The 21,764-nt window shown below is 48.0% G+C and overlaps 1 protein-coding gene across 5 annotated transcripts in view; it reads left to right on the forward strand.

Moving 5' to 3' along the window:
* ASAP1 (ArfGAP with SH3 domain, ankyrin repeat and PH domain 1) overlaps positions 1 to 21,764 on the forward strand; it is a 354,464-nt gene that overhangs the window by 312,965 nt on the left and 19,735 nt on the right. For 3 of the 5 annotated variants that reach the window (XM_047728532.1, XM_047728533.1, XM_047728534.1), the window contains 7 exons: positions 1,460 to 1,646; positions 2,080 to 2,165; positions 3,492 to 3,607; positions 3,957 to 4,024; positions 5,022 to 5,129; positions 7,522 to 7,750; positions 19,626 to 19,796. In XM_047728532.1, the coding sequence (XP_047584488.1) occupies positions 1,460 to 1,646; positions 2,080 to 2,165; positions 3,492 to 3,607; positions 3,957 to 4,024; positions 5,022 to 5,129; positions 7,522 to 7,750; positions 19,626 to 19,796 (965 nt within the window). The remainder of the gene's footprint in view (positions 1 to 1,459; positions 1,647 to 2,079; positions 2,166 to 3,491; positions 3,608 to 3,956; positions 4,025 to 5,021; positions 5,130 to 7,521; positions 7,751 to 19,625; positions 19,797 to 21,764) is intronic. The other 2 variants (XM_047728535.1, XM_047728536.1) reach the window with 1 other exon arrangement.

Raw genomic sequence — 21,764 nt, forward strand, 5'->3', positions numbered from 1 at the left:
TGCAAGTCACCAAAGGCGGTGTGCTGCCATCAACCAGCTCCCACCTTCACTGCAGACCCAGAATGAAAGGAGGAGGCATCAGCTTGATTTTTTTTTTTTACGATTTTATTTATTTATTTGACAGAGATCACAAGTAGGCAGAGAGGCAGGCAGAGAGAGAGAAGGGGGAAGCAGACTCCCTGCTGAGCAGAGAGCCCAATTCGGGTCTCGATCCCAGGACCCGGGATCATGACCTGAGCCTAAGGCAGAGGCTTTAACCCACTGAGCCGCCCAGGCGCCACATCAGCTCGATTTTAAACAGTGGTGTCAGGCTGTGGGATTGGGGCAGGAGAGGGGACAGCCTCAACCTCCGTAGGTGCAGTAGGTTTTTCTGAACAAGAAATCTTGTGTCCCATGAGTTAGAGCTTTCTCAGAAAGAAGAAGGCACCTTGTAAGTGCTGTATATTCTTTAATTCAAAATATGCCAATGAGTTATTCTCCACATTTTCAGATGAGAAAGCTGAAGCTTATGAAGATGAAGATGTTTGCCCAAGGTCACGCAGCCGGTGTGCTGTTAGAACTAGGATTTGAATCCACAGTCCATTTACTGCTTTTGAGCAGTGGCTAATATAACTGAGAAAATCGTGGGATAAGCTCAGGGATGGCTGGCTCCAGGATGTCAGACAGTATCATCTGGACCCTAGCTCGCTCGCCCAACTCTCCTTTCCTCTGAGTGGACTTCTGTCTCAGCCTTTTTGCCAAAAGTGTCAGAAGTAACCATCAGGCCACTTAGGTCAGACACTCACACCTGCAGCTGGGAGGTGGACCCAGTCCCAGAACTTGGGACAGAACTGCAAGTAGAGAAAGGACAAGTTCTTAAGAAGAGAAATGCACACACCCACTCAGACTTTGGGAGTGTTACCCATGACAGTCTCCTGCTCCCAGCTGAACCTGCAGGAAAGACAACTCCCCTTTATTCTGGAGTTCAGTTGTTGGCCCTTGGGAACGAATTTAAAGACAACCTTCATGAGCCTCGGAGTCCTTACTTGTTAAAATAGGGAGTTGTGCCAGATGACTAAAATTTTTTCAATGAAGCTCTGGAAACGTCATTGGTCTTTTAGAATTGTTGTTTTAAAATTTCTTAATTTCTTTGTATGCTTCTGGGCATCTGAATTTGAAGTAGTACACAGCTGATTTCTCAAGCTGTTGCTCAAGGTGGAAAAGAATGTCTTCTATGATCTGGGTGCCCATTAATTTTGTAACTATATATTGCTTGCACATATACTAGCAAATGTATGAATCAGTTTCTTCATCCTGTCTGTGAGGAGATAACTTGGTCTAAAACCTGGTTTGTTTAAATCCTGAAAGGAGCCTAGGAGAACGTATTTCACTTCAAAGAGAATTGTTTTTCAGGAAAATGTCAGTTTTTCTTAGCTTGTAGAAAAGAAATCTTTGTTCATATTGCTCTGCTCTGTTTCAGGACCGTGCGGAAAGAATATATCACTGCGAAGTATGTAGATCATAGGTTTTCCAGGAAGGCCTGTTCGTCTTCGTCAGCTAAGCTGAATGAATTGCTTGAGGCCATCAAATCCAGGGATTTACTTGCACTAATTCAAGTCTATGCAGAGGGAGTAGAGCTCATGGAACCACTGCTGGAACCCGGACAGGTAAGGCTCCACTGAAATCATACAATAAAAAAGGAATGTGGAGAATGAGTTTAAAAAATAATGAGATTCAGGGCACCTGGGTGGCTCAGTTGTTAAGACTCTGCCTTCCTGCCTTCTTTCAGCTCAGGTCATATCCCAGGGTGGTCCTGGGATCGAGCCCCGCATCGGCCTCCCTGCTCAGCAGGAAGCCTGCTTCTCCCTCTCCCACTCCCCCTGCTTGTCCCCCCTGCCATCAAATAAATAAATAAATAAATCTTTTTTTTTTTTTTTTTATGAAATTCTGATACATTGAGTGACCATGTCTAAATCAGGACAATTTGAGAGTAAAGGAGTACTATTAATAATTACTTCCAGGTAACTGATGTGAATAAAGCTGCTGTAGGTAAAGTAGGACATGCGATTACCCTACTTATCCTCATCCTGTCCTTTTCAGGAGCATGGGGAGACAGCCCTGCATCTTGCCGTCCGAACTGCAGACCAGACATCTCTTCACTTGGTTGACTTCCTTGTACAAAACTGGTATGGTTTTCATTTTTCTCTGAATACGCCTTGTAAGTTAACACAAACCAGTCTTCTCAGGGACCCAGATCAGGAATCGACAAGATTTTTATAAAGAGCTCGGTACTATTTAGGCTTTGCAGACCATGAGGTCTCTGTCACAGCTATTCAGCTGTACCGTTGTAGTGTGAAAGCAGCCATAGACCATATGAAGATGAGCGAGCATGGCCATATTCCAATAAAGCTTTATTTATAAAAACAAATGTAGGGCCAGACATGGCCTATGGGCTATAGTTTGGCAACCCTTGGCCTAGAAGGATGTAAAATCCTGTCTCTGTCAAAACTTGCTGGATTAGAAAAGATTGAAAGAGGGAAGACTTAACAGCACAGGTCAACAGGATCTGTGAGTTTTCATTGATCATAAGTTCATTATAAAACTACAGTGTCAGGGTGCTTGGGTGGCTCAGTTAGTTAAGTATCTGTCTTTAGCTCAGGTTATGATCCTGAGGTCCTGGGATCGAGCTCCATGTTGGACTCCCTGCTCAGCAGGTAGTCTGCTTCTCCACCTCCCTTTACCCTTCCCCATCCCCACTGATGCTCTCACTTTCTCTCAAATAAATAAAATCTTAAAAAAAAAAAAAAAGAAAGAAAAAACTGCTGTGTGTGTGGCTGACTCAATAGGTAATTCAGATTTGGGACATACTAATAAGACTACAATAGTGAACACAGGAAGTTTGGACTTGGCTCTGTTCTTCAGTGGGTAGTTCTGTAAGCCACAGATTATTAGGAGGAACTGTAGCTCATCCAAAGGCGAATGGTCAAAATAACAAGGGGATTTGAACCCACATATGAAGTATGGTGCCTGGACGCAAGCCATGTATAAATGTCCACACATCCTCCTTAGAGGTATTACAGTGTGGTAGTTAAGCGTTGGCTCCAGGACAGACTGCCTTTTTTCAAATCCCTGCTCTGTCTTCCATGCCCTGATGGTGTCGAAAGCAGGTACTTCATCCTTTTTGTGCCGTGGTATTTTCATCTGTAAAACAAAGGTGCTCATAAGCTACCCCACTGGGTGGTCATGAAGATTTAAAGAACCAAGGTACATAAAAGCTGAGAGTGTCCCATATGGAGGCACTCGAGCAACGCTGGCTCGTGCTGTCGTTCGTTGGCTTATGAACGTGGGTGCAATGTTAGCATCCTAGTTTGCCCTGCTTCTAAGTAGGTCTCAAGCTTGACTCCATTGTTTACACAGAAATAAGTGGTTAATCTGTAGCCTTAAGTTATTTATGTCCTATTTAAATCATATTTTAAGTTATACTTTTTTCTGATCATATTTTAATTTTTCAGTGGGAACCTGGATAAGCAGACAGCCCTGGGCAACACGGCTCTGCACTACTGCAGTATGTACAGTAAACCCGAGTGTTTAAAGCTGCTGCTCAGGAGCAAGCCCACCGTGGGTGTCGGTAAGAGTGTGACCCGGTATCTTAATAACAGGGGTCAGCATCCGGTTGGCTAACACCGAGACAATAATCATTTGATTATTGTCCATAGTCTTTTCAAGATATATCTTAGATAGGGGCGACTGTGTGGCTCAGTGGATTAAGCCTCTGCCTTCAGCTCAGGTCATGATCTCAGGGTCCTGGGATGGAGCCCTGAATCAGGCTCTCTGCTCAGCAGGGAGCCTGCTTCCTTCTCTCTCTGCCTGCCTCTCTGTTCTATCTCTGTCTGTCAAATAAATAAATAAAATCTTTAAAAAAAAAAAAAAAGATATATCTTAGATAATTATGCAGATTTCTTTTCTCTCTGTTTTAGTGAACCAGGCTGGGGAGACTGCCCTGGACATAGCAAAGAGATTAAAAGCTACCCAGTGTGAAGATCTGGTAAGCAAAACGGAGGTGGGGCATCCGTTAGACACCATCTGACTTAGAATGTCATACTCAGAAACTGGAATTGGGATAAAAGAAACAGATTCATCTTTCTGAACATCGACTAAAGGAATTCAGACAAGCACTAGGTCTCCATTTGAAAAAGTGGTAGAATGATGGATTTGTCATTCCTGTGTCTTTTCGGTACACTTATGACATAGGAGCTAAAAGGCATTTGAGAGATATGATTATCAGACAGGCTTGTGAATTAAGGTCATGCTTTTTATATGCCAGACCCTTAGGCTTTCTCTGCAGCTCAGTAGTAAAGAAGAATTATTTGGAAGCCAATTCCAAAAATTGGGCAAGTCAAGTTCAGAGTATAATGATTTTCAAAATGTTAAATGCATGGCTTCCCCCACCAGCCCCATACTTCTGGTCCCATTGGTTCTCTCCTATCCCTCTGGGCCTTGGCATAGCATGGTTCTCTTACTGGTGGGGAAGGATGAGGCAGGAAAGGTAAGTTCTATCCCCTTGAGTTTCTGCCCAGCACTGGCTGCAGGCCAGCAGTTGTAGGTTTCTGTTCTTACAAGAACCCTGTGAAAAAGCTACAGTGCTCCCTGCCCCCATCTCGTGGAGAAGAAAAGTGGGCCACGGATCGAACTGGGACTGTCTGACTTAAAGGGCTTACATCTCGTACTTCACTAACTCTGATTTTGCCTTCCAGCCAGGAATTTTCACACTGAGTGAGGCTCATTCTTAATATTTAAGAAAGCTTTTAATTTGCAAGAGAAGCCATGTTCTCAAAATAAGAAAGCCTCTGCCTGTAATTCTGGGCAACTCCTCCGAGCCAGTCCCACAGCAGCCCAGCCCTATATAATCAGAGTTTTACCCTACAAGCAGCTGCTGGTGATTCATTTGAAACCAAGACTGAGGGGGGATTTGCTCAGTGGTTATATAATAGTGGGATGTTTAACGCTTAAATGAACATGGTTATACCTGCTGTTCCTTTCAGCTTTCCCAGGCTAAATCTGGGAAGTTCAACCCCCACGTCCATGTGGAATATGAATGGAACCTGCGACAGGAGGAGATGGATGAGAGTGATGATGACCTGGACGATAAAGTGAGTTCCAACAGTGCCTCTGAGTCCCTGCTGCTGGTTCCAGGTCTCCTGGACTGTGTGGCCGAGATCATTCTTCATGAGACTGTGTCTGGTCTTGTGACCTGGGGCCAGTTTCTTTGCTCGGTCTTTGATTCTTGTTGGGTACCACCGCTATATTAGGGTTCTCTGGTAAACCAGCCCCCATAGGAGGTGGTTGAAGACAGAGGGATAGAGATGGGAATTTATTTTTAGGAAGCTGCTCACGTGATTGTGGGAGCCAGTGAGTCCCCAGGGTATCGGGCAAAGCTGGCAGGCTGGAGATTCCAGCGGGAATTAATGGTGTGGTCTTGAGTCTGGAGGTGCCGAGTCTCTTTGCAAAAGCCCTTCAACTGGGGCACCTGGGTGGCTCAGTGGGTTAAGCCTCTGCCTTTGGCTCAGGTCGTGATCTCAGGGTCCTGGGATTGAGCCTCACATCGGGCTCTCTGCTTGGCAGGGAGCCTGCTTCCCCCTCCCCTCTGCCTGCCGCTCTGCCCACTTGTGATCTCTGTCAAATAAATAAATACAATCTTGGGAAAAAAAAAAAAAAAAACAAAGCCCTTCAACTAACTGAATAAAGCCCACCCCCATGATGGAGGGTAATCCTTTTTACTCAAAATCTAATTTAAACGTTGCAGCATCTAGACTGGTATTTGACCAAATAAATATCTGGGCACCATAGCCCAGCCAAGTGAACACATAAAATCAGCCATCAGAACAGTCCTTAATAAATAAAAAGTTGTGAGGTATTGTATAAGTATGGACTAGGCAGTTGGAAGCAAGTTGCCTGTGCTACCTCAGATCTTCTTCACCAAAAGCAAACTATGGCATTGTTATTGCCCCATTTTACAGAAGAGAAAACTGACACACACAGATTTTGCAACCTGAAATCTCAGAGTTAGTAAAGACAGTTTTGGGATTAAACCTAGTTTTCTCTGACTCTCATAGGTAGTTCATGACTACCTCTGAAAGTTCGTTCTTGCAGTTTTCCTCAGATATGTGGGTTGTTTTTTTTTTTTTTTTTTTAAGATTTATTTCAGAGAGAGAGAGAATGGGGCTGGGGGAGCAGAAGGAGAGAAAGAGAGAATCTCAAGCAGACTCCGCATTGAGGACGGAGCCCTGAGATCGTGACCTGAGCCAAATCCAAGAGTAGTAGGACACCCAACCGACTGCTTCACCGAGGCACCCCGCAGCAAATATGTATGGAGCGTTTCTTCTTTCCTAGGTCGCATGTAAGGAGTAGTCCCACAAGGTGTCTTAAAGACATTCCCCACTTCGAGAAGAGATGAAGTACAACGGATAACTATTATATATAAGAGCCTGGGGGAATATTCAGAGAACAGAAAAATTGTCTCAGCCTTGGAAAATGGTCAAGACCTTACCAAGGAAGTACCACTGGAGATGGGTTTCTGAGGGTAGGGAGGAGCTTGCCAGGCAGAAAGTGGAGAGGAGAACACATCCTTCCAGGGAAGGAGAACAGCAGGTGTGAAGGCCAGGGGGTCGTGATAGAGCTGGAAGTCTGAGGACTGGTTAGAAGCACAGGGTGTGAGGTGCCTTCGGATGGTTGGGTGGGAGAGGCAGGAGGTTGCCCTGCAGAGTCAGGCAGCCCAGATCGGGAAGCACAGTCTGGGCCACATTTGGCCTCTGGGCTTTCTCCAAGCCGTCAGAAGCCAGTTAATCAACAGAGATTAATTGTCAGAGGAGCAGGTTTCCCCACCAGCTCTGGCCGCAGTGTGGGAAACATGCCGGGGCTGAAGGCAGCTGCAGCCGAGGGCCGCTCACGAGGTCTGTGCTTCCGTGGGGGCTGGTGGGCACCTACAGCAGGCAGAGGTCCCAGCTGTCCACGCAGGCCTCGTGGCTCTGGGTGAACTTGAGTCTTCGGGAGTTACACAGATGCCACTGCTGTCACCAGGAGTGCAAACACGAGGGACACCTTAGAGGCCATTGACGACAGTTTTGAATCTGAAAGGTCAGGATTGGACCCACAGGTGTGAATCATCAGGACCACAATGTGGAGGCGAGGACTCAACTCTGACTGGAAAGGGTTGAGCAGGAAAGGAGCACACTGTAGAGCTCACACATGGGAGGGAAAGCAGTTCAGTGCTGGTGACATGCCTTACAGACGGCAGGTGACTGTTCAGTTAAAGGATACCGTTGACTATGCCCTTCGGCTTCTGAATACTTCGATTGTGTGTGACTGTGTATCTGATAAAGGTGAACTGAGAATCAGGAGGGCAAGAACCACATCCCTCCTCTTGGAATGGGTCATGGCGGACCTCAGAGCATGCGAGAGCCACAGGAGCCCCTTGTCCCGATGGAGCCTGAAGCGTAGGCCTCAGTGAATACCTCACCCCCTGCACTGTTCTGTCTCCCGCAGCCGAGCCCCATCAAGAAAGAGCGCTCCCCGAGGCCTCAGAGCTTCTGCCACTCCTCCAGCATCTCTCCCCAAGACAAGCTGTCACTGCCGGGATTCAGCACTCCGAGGGACAAACAGCGGCTCTCCTATGGCGCCTTCACCAACCAGATCTTCGTCTCCACAAGCACAGACTCGCCCACGTCACCAACCACAGAGGCGCCTCCGCTGCCTCCTAGAAACGCCGGGAAAGGTATGGACTTTGAGAAGGGCTCTGCGGCTCCCTCCTCAAAGTGCGCGGTCTGCGCAACTTTGAGGTAAAAATCGCAAGATGCATCCCAGTGGCAGAGCATGGAATGTGATGTCAAGGACAGCTTGAAATAGGGGCCTTGCCATCTGCTACCGACAGTAGGATGGTGTTATGGGCACTCCTCATGTGTCATGCTGCGCTCTCCTCACAACAGTCCTGTGAGGTGTATACTTTAGTGCCCATTTTACAGATGAGGAAACTAAGGCTTATGGAGGTAGAGTGACTTGCCCAAGGTCACACAGCCTATAAGTGGGAGTGCTGCAATTCATTCCAAGGTCCACCGGGCGCCAAACCTCTGTTGTTTCTTGTGTGATGTAGTGTGCAATTGCAGTTCTTCAAAAAGTTAACTTTTCTCTACACTAAGCCGTCTGTCTGCTGGAGATGTTAGTAGTAATAGCAGTAGTTAGTGGTTGCGAAGCAGTTGCTTTATGACAGACCCTAAGGCCAGTACTTCTCATTCTGTACTCAGAAAATGAGGTGGGTCCTACGGTTGCCGGGATCGTGCAGACAAGGAGACTGTGGTTCAGAGATATTGAGTGATTGGCCTCATATTTCCAGATCTCTGGGATTCTAACCCAGGCCTGTATGACCTGAGTCTACTCTCCTGACCTTTCTGATGAGGATTGTTTTTCCATGAGATGCTACCTGGGAAGACTTCTGCCCACAAGAGGGGCATCGTGTAGTGCACTGTCCAAAGCCTTCGCCAGGCTTGCACTGAGGGCTGATGGTCCACCACCCTGGCCTGTAGCAACGACGTGCTTGTCCCGTATCCCACATCCACAGAGAGTGTCCCAACTCTGAACGTCCGTGTGTTCCCACCAGTACGGCGACAAGTCGAGATGCAGAAATGGCAACATTCAAGAGTCACCCCAGCCAGGGGGAAGCTTGGGGTTTGGTCTTGGCCAGCGAATGCAAGTGCAGGCTTCTCCCTGTGTGCTCAGCCCGTGCTCACACAGGTTCCGAGGGCCCCTCCGTGCACAATGCCATGCCTATTTGAATCACACTGGGCCTATATTCTGAGAAATGTGAGCTTTATTCAGAACAGTGTTTTTTCAGAGCTCATTCTCCATTGAAAAGTGTTATAAATGGGAGCTGTGTTCTTAGAGGGACCCCAAATGGCCTCATAGATCATAAAATAGTGGAGAAAATGCTAAAATAAGGTTTTGGCTTGAACAGTACTCATCAAAGATAACTAGCGACCATAGGGGAAGAGTAACAGACAGCACACATGAGCCAGTGGTTTGACCCGCCAGTGTTTCTCTTACCCTTCCAGTACATTACACACTAGAATGTACATAAATAGGGTTTCAGATTCCTTACTCAAACACGAGTCTCTTATGTTACAGATGTGGGCAGCACGGTGAGAGTGCTGTGTTGCTGCCCCCCTCTGCATAATCCTGTTCCCCTATTAGAATAGCAGTCGGATAAGACCAGAGATTTCCCTTTGTGGACCCCAGAGAGGACCACAGAGAACCTCCAGACCAGGTAAAATAATCGAAGAAAACTCTGGAAGGGTCCATATCCTCTGACCCTGGTTACCAACATAATAGTGATCACCTGTCTAGACAGGGTGGGCCTATACCTGTCAGAGAACCTCCAGGTGATTGAGAATCTTGGAGGAGGTTTTCAGGAGAGAAGGAACCAGTGTCCTGGTGACCAAGAGGCTGCCTCACCTTCCTACACCCCTTTCTGGAATTGTATCTCAAGGGGCCACAGAAACCCATAAAATATTCTGTCTGACTCGATGCCAAGCATCTGTCTCCTGCCTTGAATAAATTCTAACTAGCGCTTTACCAGAGGCCCAGAAAACAAAGACCAAATGTATTAAGTGATCCAGCTGCTGAAACAAGTGCTCAGAGACTTGGCCATGGCCACTGTGGTCAGCCCCAGACAAGCTACTTCCCCCAAGGCCCACCCCCCAAAATCCCTACACTGAGAATAGAAACTCCTCTCTGCTAGAAACCTAGCGCTCTTGCAGGCTGCTCGTAGTGGGACATCAGATGTGGGGACACAGAAGCAGCACAGGCTTCCCCTGGACTTTCTAAGGGGCCTGAGAGGGTCCTGTGCCCTGCAGCTAGCCTGGCTCGCGTGCCCTTCCATTTGGAAAAGTGGTAATGTTTAGAATGGAGATCTTAGAAGACATTGTTGTAAATCAGCTGACACTCTGTGCAGAGATAATCCTCCTCTGTCTTGTGGCCCTTATGTGTTTTCATTTCACTCTGTTGAGCTAGTAGAACCATTTGCATGAAAACAAGGACGTCTTGACTGTCATTTGGTTGCTCATTTTCCATGGAAGTGATGTCGCGGTCTCTGCTTGCAGCCGTGGTCATTTCCACACTCTGGATTTAGGGCTTGGATGGAGGGTGGCTTCTGGCAAGGCATAGCAGACACTCAGGATAAAGTCCCACTAATAAGAGGAGTATAGAGGGGAAAGGGGGAAGGGATTATTCTAGTCAGCACAGGAATATTTTCAAGAATCTCCAGCTGCCTCATCAGAACGCAGGGAAGTTTGACCTAAATTGCCATCAAGCAAAGCCCCCTTGTGCTTACGCAGGGCTCCGTCGGTGTGGGGAGACAGCAGCTCAGCACCCCAATCTCATCACCCTTGAGCCCTAGACACGTTTTCCTGCCTGACCTCTTAGGATGTGAAGTCCAGTGAGAGTTCGTGAAAGCTCTAAGATAAGCATGCAGACGTTTCTCCCTCGTGATCAGCACTTGTCCCCCATCCCCCCCCCACTGTACAGTATGTTTGTTTAGACTTGAAATTCTTCAAGCTTGCCAAGATTGGTTTGTTTTTCATCTTTGAACAAAAAATTAATGTCCTAGAACTTGGATTTTAGAGAGCTGGAAGGATGCTGAAAGGTGATCACAGTCTGCTGCCCATTGTACAGCTAAGGAAACTGAGCTGGGGAAAGGGTGAGGAACTGATTTCCGGCCACACAGTGGCTATTAGTGGATGGAAAGTAAAAATGGCCCTTAAGACTCGTCAGACCAGTTTGACCTTCTGGTTTCTTCTTCCCCATGTCTAGGAAGGTGCTTGATCTCTGTCTTGTCTTCCTCGTGATCTTGTCCTCAGAATCCAGTGAGCCAATATGGGGAGAAAGCATTCTATAACAGGCAAAGCCCTGAAGTCCTGCGCAAGGCCCCCCTGAGACTGTCGGGCTGTGGCCACAGACGTCTCTAGAACACGGAGGATCACGGGGAGCAGTATGGTTCCGCACAACCCATCCCCCAGGGCAGGGGCTGGAGACAGACACTGCATGCTTGTGGTTGGCTGGTTTGATTTAACTCTGTTTGTAAGTGACTCTAAGCTGGAGAGCTGCGATTTTCTCCTGTCGTCCGCTTGCACATCTGTACCCCACAGCAACGCAGACTTGGGGCGACATGAAAGGTTATATAGGTTAATGGGGTATATGGGCAGCATCTAGCCGAGCACCTAACAGAGTGGGCGCCCAGGGAGGGGCCCACTGCTGACACTGTAGCCAGCATTGCTCCTTGGCTCCAAAAGAAGCTGTTTGAGGAGAAAAGGCGCCAGGGTGATGTCCCCCCAGTCTCATGAGCAAGGGCTCTGGCGCCAGCTGTATAACACAGGCATCATGTACTCAAGGAAAGCAGTCGTTAGGTGAATGAATGATGAGTCTGGCCTCGGGAAGCTTACTTGACTTACTTACAAGAGCTGACTTTCCAAGCTTTAAGAAACACAAAGTGCTGATACGTTGCTGTTTCCTCCATTTGGTGGAGTCAGGACCGCGGAATCTGACATTAAGCAGCGCCTGTGAATATCAGGGAGCGCCTGTATGACCTCTGGGTGCTCTTCAGATGCGTTTTCAGTAACATGGATTCCTGCTTCGGACAGGCTGCAGCCTTGGTCTGAGCCCCCAACAGCCAGTCGATGGCTCCGGGCCGTGTTCAGGTCACAGAGTGGGAACCACGTGCCGCCCCCCATCCGCTGAGGTGAGGAGACGAAGTACCTCGTGATCCCAGAGCAAAGCTGGAGAGCACCACGCCATTTGAGCCACATCCGTCTGTGAGCCACGCTGCGGGGCCAACCTCCCTTCCCCCTCCTCCAGGAAGCCTCCTGCCCTGGCCCTCCCTGAGAGACGGGGCTCCTGCGAGCACGCTCGTCCTCTCCCTGCCCTGGGCTCTTCAGCGTGGAGCTGAGCTTGCCGAGCTTCAGGGTCTTGGTGTGGGAACCACACTTGGGCCTGTGCCGTGCTGGCGCGCTGCTCGGAGACCGTGAAGTCGCGTCTGTGGTGACCAGCACGTGCGAGCTGGGAACGTGTTCGATCCTCCTGGATGCATTCGGTTTAACAAATGGGCTGGGCCGGGGCATGCAGTGAAGGAGGGAGAGAAAGCAGCGAGATGTGCGGTGATCCGAGGCCCTGGGTGCCCCTGGGGGACCCTGAGGGGAGCAGGAGGGGCGAGGGAGTCTTCCTTTTGCTCTCCTGTGGCACAGGGGCTGCGAGTGAGCTGGCCTTTCACCCCTGGCATGGAGAGGGGGCGCCGTGTCTGTGCTTGCTGAGTGAATGCACAACAGCAGGTCCGTGAAAAGCATGACCCGGAAATGTGTGGCCAATCGGGGGGACTCTCCTAAAACGACTCCAGTATCTTGGGGGTGTGATGGTGGACTTGCCGAAAGTCTTTCTACAGAACGTGTGCAGCATTATGGCCAAACAGTCACGTGAGCATCTTAGACAACATTTCTGCGGCTATCATGCGAGGCCCATGGCGGTCAGCAGAGAGGGCGGGGAGGGGGCAGGAAGAAGGTGTCCTCCAGACACAAAGCTGCCGCCGTCAGGGTGTGTTGCGGGATGATGACAGCTGGCCTCAGAACGGTTTTCCTAGTAGCAGCGTTATTCCTACGCTCATGACTTTACACTTTGAAAGGATTTTTTTTTAACCTCATAGGAAGATAACCATTTGAGTGGCTCTATATCGAAGCATCCCATGGGCTGTTATCACTGATCCATGTCGATTTTTTGTGGGTTGTTTGGCCTACTTTTATCAGTTTCCCCGATCCCTTTTAAAGCATGGCACATCTGTCCTCTTGCACTGGCCACTTGCAGGCCAAGAGCATGTCTGGGATTCTGGCCCTCAGGGGTGGCCAGTTGGCACAGGCTAACTAAAAAGTCACCGACGGCCATGTGTGGACAGGGAAGCGGAAGGAGTGTGTTGTGCTGCTTGTATGCGAGACGTCTGAGAAGTTATGAAAGAACCACCCTTGGGCCCCTGAGTCCAGGCACTGTGCTTTTAGTTACTGGGGTCCTGGAAGGAGAGGGAAGGATGGGGAACAGCCCGTGCCGCACGTTACGCAGCGCAGTATCACTCCTGCATCACCCGCCGTGCCAGAGCCCTGCCCAGCCTGCTCCTGACTATGCGCGGCCTCCCTGCCTCTACTGCACCTTGCCGTGCCTCTGTTTCCCCACCCGAGTGCAGTGATCATGGTGCCTTCCTGCTACACACAGGGCCCTTCTCAACAGAAATACACTGTGTCTTTATCTACTTTTTTTTTAAGATCTTACTTATTTTTAAGTAATCTCTGTACCCAGTGTGGGATTCAGACTCAACCCCGAGATCAAGAGTCTCACGTTCCACTGACAGAGCCAGCTGGGTGCCCCATCCATAACTCTCTAAAGTAACAAACCTTTCAGGCCCACACTGTGAAAAGCATTTGTCTTGCCCCGAGTTGTTTGTAGATAGAATTTCTGCTGTTGTCACTTACTATCTGTGGCATGGTGTGTTTAGAACATGTACATTGTATTTCCGTGTTTTCAGAGATCGTCAAGATAGTTTTTAAAGCCGTCTTCTGGGTCTTGTTTTTTTTTTTTTTTTACTTAAAATTTTAAAGACGTACTTTAATTTGGCCTCCCAGCTTGGCAGACCCTCTGAGTGATTTGTTTCACTAAAAACCAAATGTACAAGGACAATGAGAAAGCATCCTCCTGAGTTACGCCATGAATGAGTTCCATAGACTTGTATTGTGTTCAGAATGTGCCAGGCACTGAGCGACATGAAGACTACATGAATCCTTCCCTGAGGGAGCTTTCAGCCTGGGAAGGAAGAGAAAATTGAGCTATAACGCAACACAGAGAATACTGAGAGCCATTTCGCTTTGTGGTGGATAGGTCACAGATAAGAGTCGTTGCCCCAGGGCAAAGGGGATGGGTTAGAGAAGGCTCTGGATGAGGTTCCAGCTGGGCTGACCCTTCACCGATGAGGCACAGAGGTGAGGAGGGAACACAGTCAGGCACGAGTGTTCTGGTCAGGGACATGTAGGGCCATTCGCAGGGGGACAGCAGGGTACCATCAAGGATCAGTGCCTGGCTTGGAGTCACAGAGAGCTGGACTCATGCATGTGAGTGGCTGATTTCCTAAACTCTGAGCCTTGCGTCTCACTGCCTGCTGGTGGGTCATCACAACAGCAGTGCTGCTTTACAAGAGCAGTTCTAGATCACATGCATAAACCTCAGTGTTAGGTCAGGCGCACAATACTCAGTAAATGACAGGTCTACAGAATTTAGGGGATGTAGGGGGAGATTTGAAAAGCATGCCGATGGTGATTTCAGTTAGGAATGGATTTTTTAAAAATACGTATTTTGGCATACATGCATGGCTTTTCAGAAGGACAGTTTTTCCGGGCTCGGTAGATACATTTCCTTGTTGTTGACGATCGAGTCCTATCTGATGAGGTTTTGTGTAAACCACCTCTATAGTCCATGAATATATTACTGTCCCGTGAGGTGGCTTTGGTGAAGAGAGGAAACAGCAGTTCCTGGGCTGGTCTGAGGAAATAGCCACAGACTTTTGTGAGTCCCAATGGTTGGACCCAGGGGTGTAGAGCAAGGGCTTTGCAAACTGTCCAGAGGGAGCATAGCGGGTTCGAGATGGACAGTGACCTCATGTGCGGGCTTCCTGAGCCCCAGCCACGCGCTGGGCACACGTCTGAGCTATAGACCTCAGTTAGGGCCTCCCCGAGCTGACGACATGGAGGTGCTCATGGCAGGGCAGCCCCCAGGAAGCCAGTGGACATCTCTGGAGCTAGAACATCCAAACAGAGTGACCGGGAGGGCTCATGGGATTGCAAACGAGACGCACCATCTGGGGAAGAGCAGAGGCTCACTGTCTCCTCTGAGAAGACCTTCTAATAATTTCATTCCCCTCAGAGTTATTTATAGAAGCTCTGGAACCTTTTTAGAGCCATATTTTTAAGAAAGAAGATAATTTGACATAATAGTATTAGTGGCAAATGAGGAGTGGGACACTTTCTCTTAATTCCATGGGCCCTGGCAGGCCCTCCAAGAGTCCCCTCCAATCCTCCGCACCCTGTTAATCTTGCCTCCCACCGTTTTTGTGTTTGATGTTGTATTCTATTTTGTTTTGTTTTAGCTTTCTTTAGCCTGTCAAAATTGCTTCCTTCCTAAGCCAGGACTTAGATTATTTTGCATAAAACATCCCCTTTAGTGGTTGAGACTAATTATTAATTTTAAAAGTTTTCTGAGATCTTTACATCTTTTTTGTTTTGTTAAGATTTTATTTATTTGACAGAGAGAGCACAAGCAGGGGAGCAGCAGAGGGAGAGGGAGAAGCGGGCTCCCCACTGAGCAGGGAGCCTGACATAGGGCTTGATCCCAGGACCCTAAGATCAAGACCTGAGCCAAAGGCAGAAGTCACTGACTTCTTCACTGACTGAGGCATCCAGCTGTCCCTGAGATCTTTAAATCTTAAGAAAGTTTAAGTCTGCTTTCTGGGACCTCATATAGTGTCTTTCAGCCTTTTTTTTTTTTAACTCGTTGCCTACCAGCCGGATTTTATAGCTCCCTTTCTGTAGCTGCAATTACAGAACAGTGGGTGGGTCTGGGGCGCCTGAGTGACTCAGTGGGTTAAAGCCTCTGCTTTCGGCTCAGGTCATGATCCCAGGGTCTTGGGATGGAGCCCCGCATCGGGCTCTCTGCTCGGCAAGGAACCTGCTTCCTCCTCTCTCTCTCTGCCTGCCTCTCTGCCTACCTGTGATCTCTGTCTGTCAAATGAAATGAATAAAATCTTAAAAAAAAAAAAAAAGAAAAGAAAAAAAAACAGTGGGTGGGTCTGAGGTGTGTGTGTTTTCTGGGTATGAAATTACAATATTAAATATTTCTTTTCAAACTTAACATGTCGGGGCGCCTGGGTGTCTCAGTGGGTTAAAGCCGCTGCCTTCGGCTCAGGTCATGATCCCAGGGTCCTGGGATCGAGCCCCACATCGGGCTCTCTGCTCAGCAGGGAGTCTGCTTCCCTTCCTTTCTCTCTGCCTGCCTCTCTGCCTACTTGTGATCTGTCTGTCAAATAAATAAATAAAATCTTAAAAACAAAAACAAAAACAAAAACAAACTTAACATGTCCCTGCTATTTCCCCCTATTTCTAGTCTTTGGTTGTGCACCCTAAGTGAAACCCTTGTCTTCCTTAAAAAGATAGAAATAACAGTTCATCTGTCCGTTTACCCAATACTAACATTCCTAAATGCAGCTTACTCTAGACTAGACCAGAAAAAACCCTGGCCCTGATAGAATTACAGTCTGGTTGGGGAGACAGTCAGTAAACAAGGAAACAATATCTGATTACAGATAAAGAAAAACAAAGGATAGGGGCGCCTGGGTGGCTCAGTGGGTTAAAGCCTCTGCCTTCGGCTCAGGTCATGATCTCAGGGTCCTGGGATTGAGCCCCACATCGGGCTCTCTGCTGAGCAGGGAGCCTGTTTCCTCCTCTCTCTCTCTCTGCCTGCCTCTCTGCCTGCTTGTGATTTCTCTCTCTGTGTGTCAAATAAATAAAATCTTTAAAAAAAGAAAAAAGAAAAACAAAGGATATAATCTTGCAAAGAACACTGATCCCTTCATTTCTGAAATGCTAGCTCAGGAGGCTGGATTTTGCTTGGTTCCTGGTTACAGGATGACTCTGTGGTCGAATCACTTTTGATCAAGTACACATTCAGCTTTGCTCAGAGACACAACCCCATTAGTGCCTTATCTTTGGCAATTTTTGTTTCCAGGTAGGATTTGGGCCGGATGCAGTGAGTTTTAGATGCACTGCATCAGAGGACCCCTAGGTGGCGATAAAGATGAAGATGCTGGGGAATTTCATCATCGCTAGTCTCTGTTCTCCATGAAAGTTAACACTTCGTAATACTGAGCATTGGCTGCTGTTGTCGGTGTTGGTTTCCTCCTGTGCCCAGCACACAGAGCCCAGTCCTGGCTTTCATGAACAGCAGCGTGAGATGGGCGAGCACTGCGCCAGTCCCAGAGACCTGCACTGGCAGCTCCGCACCCTATGGCAGTGAAACCTTACACACTCCAAATTCCTGCTTCCTGGACTGCAAAAGCGGGCAATAATGAGAAATCAAGGGAACTAGCCCAAATGAACACATTTTTTTTTTAACATCTTATTCACTTATTTTAGAGAGAGCACATGCGCGTGGGGAGCAGGGGGAGGAGTTAAAGGAGGGGGGATAATCTACAGCAGATCCCGCACTACAATCCCACAATCCTGAGATCACAACCTGAGCCGAAAGCAAGAGTCAGATGCTCAGTCGAATGAGCCACCCAGGCAACACATAGACACATTTTGAAAAGTGCAAATCGGGGGCGCCTGGGTGGCTCAGTGGGTTAAGCCGCTGCCTTCGGCTCAGGTCATGATCTCAGGGTCCTGGGATCGAGTCCCGCATCGGGCTCTCTGCTCGGCGGGGAGCCTGCTTCCCTTCCTCTCTCTCTGCCTGCCTCTCTGCCTACTTGTGATCTCTGTCTGTCAGGTAAATGAATAAAATCTTTAAAAAAATAAATAATAAATAAATAAAGTGCAAATCGTTAGAAGGCTGTAGTAGCGGTCACTTTATTGTTATGAAATGGCTTCTGAAACTGCAGGACTGGTACCCTAGCCTGGCGCTAATTTGGAGTTAACAGTAAGGTTCCATCAGGTATCACATTAGTAGGACAGAGTGGGTAACCAAAGAGCTCAGCCCGTCGTATCCGGAAACAGATGATGATCTTACTGAGATTGTTGGTTCTGACCTCCAAGGCGAGACTAACTCTGAGAATCACTGGTCTAAGTCAGTGCTGGTGCTAACTGGCAGTCAGTAAGGGGAATAAAAGGCTTATTTTACCAAGGAAGGAAGCCAGATTATTACTATTAATCTTTTCTTTTAATACACAGAATGTAAAAAGCTCTTTGGAGCCTTTCTGGATCACCAGGTTTCTACTCTCCTGTGTTAAACATTTGGTGTGGCAGTATTCTTAGCTTTTTTTGTTTTTTTTTTCCTTTTTTGATTTTTGGGTTTTGTTTTTGTTTTGTGGTTCTTATTGGTTTTTTGAATTTGTTTGTTTTTTGGTTTTTGTTTTTTTTTTTTTTTTTCATCTTAACTGCTTGCAGAAACAGTTGTCCATGAACACAGTTAAACTGTGCACCTGGGAATGCTCCAGAAGGAGATGCTTGCCACGGTGCCCAGCATACAGTGCTTGGTGCCCACCAGCCACCTAGTGTCACTTTGAATAAACAAAACTAATACCATAATACTAGTTCCAGAACCGCTCTTAAAAACAAACTCCCATTTTTTTTTCTTAAAACATTAGGTCAAAAAACTCAGGTTTTTGCAGTAGTGGTTTTGTGTGTGTATGTGTGGAATATTAGTCATTACTGCCATCCCGTCTTTACCTCTGGAGAAAGTTGAGTCTTTTTTTAAATTATAGAAATCATGGTCTGCTCTATGTAACTTATTCAGGCTTCCAATAGGTGGTTTGTGATTCCTAGAACAACTCAGAATTGAAGGATAAAAGAGTTTTTGAATTTCTCTTTTTCCCAGATAATCTTTACATTGGATCATTCTTCATTCTTTTTTTTTTTTAAGGTTTTTTATTTATTTATTAGAGAGAGAGAGGGAGAGAGAGCACAGGCAGACAGAGTGACAGGCAGAGGCAGAGAGACAAGCAGGCTCCCTGCTGAGTAAGGAGCCTGATGTGGGACTCAATCCCAGGACGCTGGGATCATGACCCCAGGTGAAGGCAGCCACTTAACCAACTGAGCCACCCAGGCGTCCCGGATCATTCTTCATTCTTGATAAAAGTTATTTAAAAAAAAAAAAAAAAACTTTAGGGCGCCTGGGTGGCTCAGTGGGTTAAGCCGCTGCCTTCGGCTCAGGTCATGATCTCAGGGTCCTGGGATCGAGTCCCGCATCGGGCTCTCTGCTCAGCAGGGAGCCTGCTTCCCTCTCTCTCTCTCTGCCTGCCTCTCCATCTACTTGTGATCTCTCTGTCAAATAAATAAATAAAATCTTTTAAAAAAAAAAAAAAAACTTTAGGCAAAGATTAGTGACTAAAAGAAAAAGTTGTAATGGAAAGAAAAATCCTCTTTTGTGAACATTTTTAGGTCCCACCCTGTGGCCCCCTGAAGGGTTAGCCTATACTCTGTTCTTTCTCCATTGATTTTGCTGATAGTGTTATGTGCCTTCTTCCTCAGTAGATGTTGTGATGGTCCCACTAAATTATTCATTTAAAATGTATGTTTTTTTTTTCCTGTGGTACCTAAATGAGGATCTTAACCCCATTAGTCTTCCATGAGATTGGCATTACCTTAAAAGCACACACTTCCCTTTCTTTTCTTGTGATTTTTTTTTTTAAATTTTACCAGCAATTTTGAAACCCCTGTTTGTGAGTTACCGAGTTGATGGAATTGGCCATATCTAGCTTTGCGCTTTGTCTGTGTACGGTACCACATTTGGTGTGTGGAAGTAACTGCATACAGGCTCTTCTGTCTGTGAGACTGGGATTAACCTTCCTGCCCCATTCGATTCCTTTCTAGGTCCAACTGGCCCACCTTCAACACTCCCTCTAAGCACCCAGACCTCTAGTGGCAGCTCCACCCTGTCCAAGAAGAGGCCTCCTCCCCCACCACCCGGACACAAGAGAACCCTATCCGACCCTCCCAGCCCACTACCTCACGGCCCCCCAAACAAAGGCGCAGTTCCTTGGGGTAAGTCATCCTAAAGTCAGGGCCAGCAGCGTGTGGGGCACAGCGGGCATTGGACACCTAGCACATTCGGCAAACGGGCCAGACTGCACACACGCCGGATGAGGGCTTGGATACACACGGGTGTGATTGTACTCGAGGCCAAGAAACATCCTGGAAGATCTCTAGGATCATTTAAAAACCAGGGCAATACTAATCTGAGCACTCCCTGAGCACCAGATATGGTGCTCGTAAACCTCTTCCAGTCGCAGCCGTGTGGCGGCTTATTGTCAGCCTCATTTACAGACGAGGAAACGGAGGCTCAGAAAAGCGAAGTCATCCATTCTCACAACAGCCAGAGTATCATTCAGAAGGTTTGCTCAACATATAAATCAGACACAGTCACTTCTCGCCTGTAAAGCTTTCCTGGTGTGCTTCAGGGTGAATGCCAGCCGCTTGACCCAGGACCTAGAGGGCCCTGCAGGGGCGGGGCGGGGGGGGCTGACCATCCAGCACTCGCCCTCTGCTCATGCCACACGGCCTCCTCACTGCTCAGGCACACCGGGCTCTCCCTCCTGGGCCGCTCCACTCCCTGCCGCTGCGTCCTGCGCTCTGAGAGGCTGGCTCCCTTCCATCCTTCTCCACTGCGGCCTTTGTCTCCTGACTCCCCCTCTTTAAAGGAGCTTCCTTCCCCCACATCTCCTTCAGAGCACCTAATCACCATGGATTAGTACTCTGTGTTTGCTTCTCAGTCTCTCTAGAATGTAAGCTCCCTGAGAGCAGGGACTCCATCCGTCTCTCGTGTCTGCAGGGCCTAGCGTCGAACCCGCATGTGGTAGGTCCTCCATAATCACTGACGGTGAATAAATGTGCACAACTGACCACAGACAAAATTACACCCACAAGGCACGTAGTTTCCATCTTTCCTAACTTTCTAGTTCCCCAGAACTCCTTACTAGCCCAACAGCAATTCAAGTCAAGAACCAAGAGTCTCCACAGAGCCCAATGGCGCCAGGTCCCAGAGAGGCCTGGAGAGAAAGAGCAGCTTTCCAGAGGACCGCGCTCCTTCACATGGGTCGCCTTCTGTTTGTTCTTTTTTTTTTTTTTTTTTTTTTTAAGATTTTATTTATTTATTTGACAGACAAAGATCACAAGTAGGCAGAGAGAGAAGGGGAAGCAGGCTCCCTGCTGAGCAGAGAGCCTGACGCAGGGCTCAGTCCCAGGACCCGGGGATCATGACCTGAGCCAAAGGCAGAGGCTTTAACCCACTGAGCCACCCAGGCGCCCCTGCCCCTGAGTTTCGTCGTGGCTTCTTTTTCCATGGGTTTCGGGTTTTAACTGACAGGTAATTCAGCTGAATGCATTAGAGGGCCTCTTCAAAAGCCTGCGTGAAGGTGTTGCAATTCTTTTGGGTTTTTGGAAAAAGCCGCACTGGGCCCAGGGAATGGATACCGGCACGAGGGGATGGTATAGGTACATCTGTTATCCGACCGTGGCACCACAGTGAGTGCGCGAACATGTCTGTGTGGCTGGCCATTCCCTCCGTATGCATGCGTGCCTGTCATGTGGGCCTTCTCGACCCATCTGCTCAGGAAGCCCATGGCCTCGTGAGGAAGACAGGCGAGCCAGTGAGTGAGTGTTCTTGACCATTAGGGCTGACATGTTAACGGAATGCTGCGGAAATGCTGAGAAATGGCGTCAAGCCGCAGGGGAAGGCTGCGCAGAGGAGGAGACATTTGTGGAGGGGCGGTGACAGCTCAGATCCCCAGTGAGACAAGCCAGGGAAGAGCAGTGCAGTCTCCCGAACACACACACACTGGCATGTCGTGTGGATCTTGACCTGTCCACAGTTGCTATCCCTGCTCTTCAGGCGTCCCCAGGTTTCATCCAAGAGGACTTTCCAAACCCAATAACATTCAGCTGAAGGTCAGACCCGTGCAGATTTTCATACCACAAATCATAAACTCACCTTCTTTTCCCAATTCCACTAAA

This window comes from Lutra lutra, chromosome 4, assembly GCF_902655055.1.
Source record: "Lutra lutra chromosome 4, mLutLut1.2, whole genome shotgun sequence".
Taxonomy (NCBI): domain Eukaryota; kingdom Metazoa; phylum Chordata; class Mammalia; order Carnivora; family Mustelidae; genus Lutra; species Lutra lutra.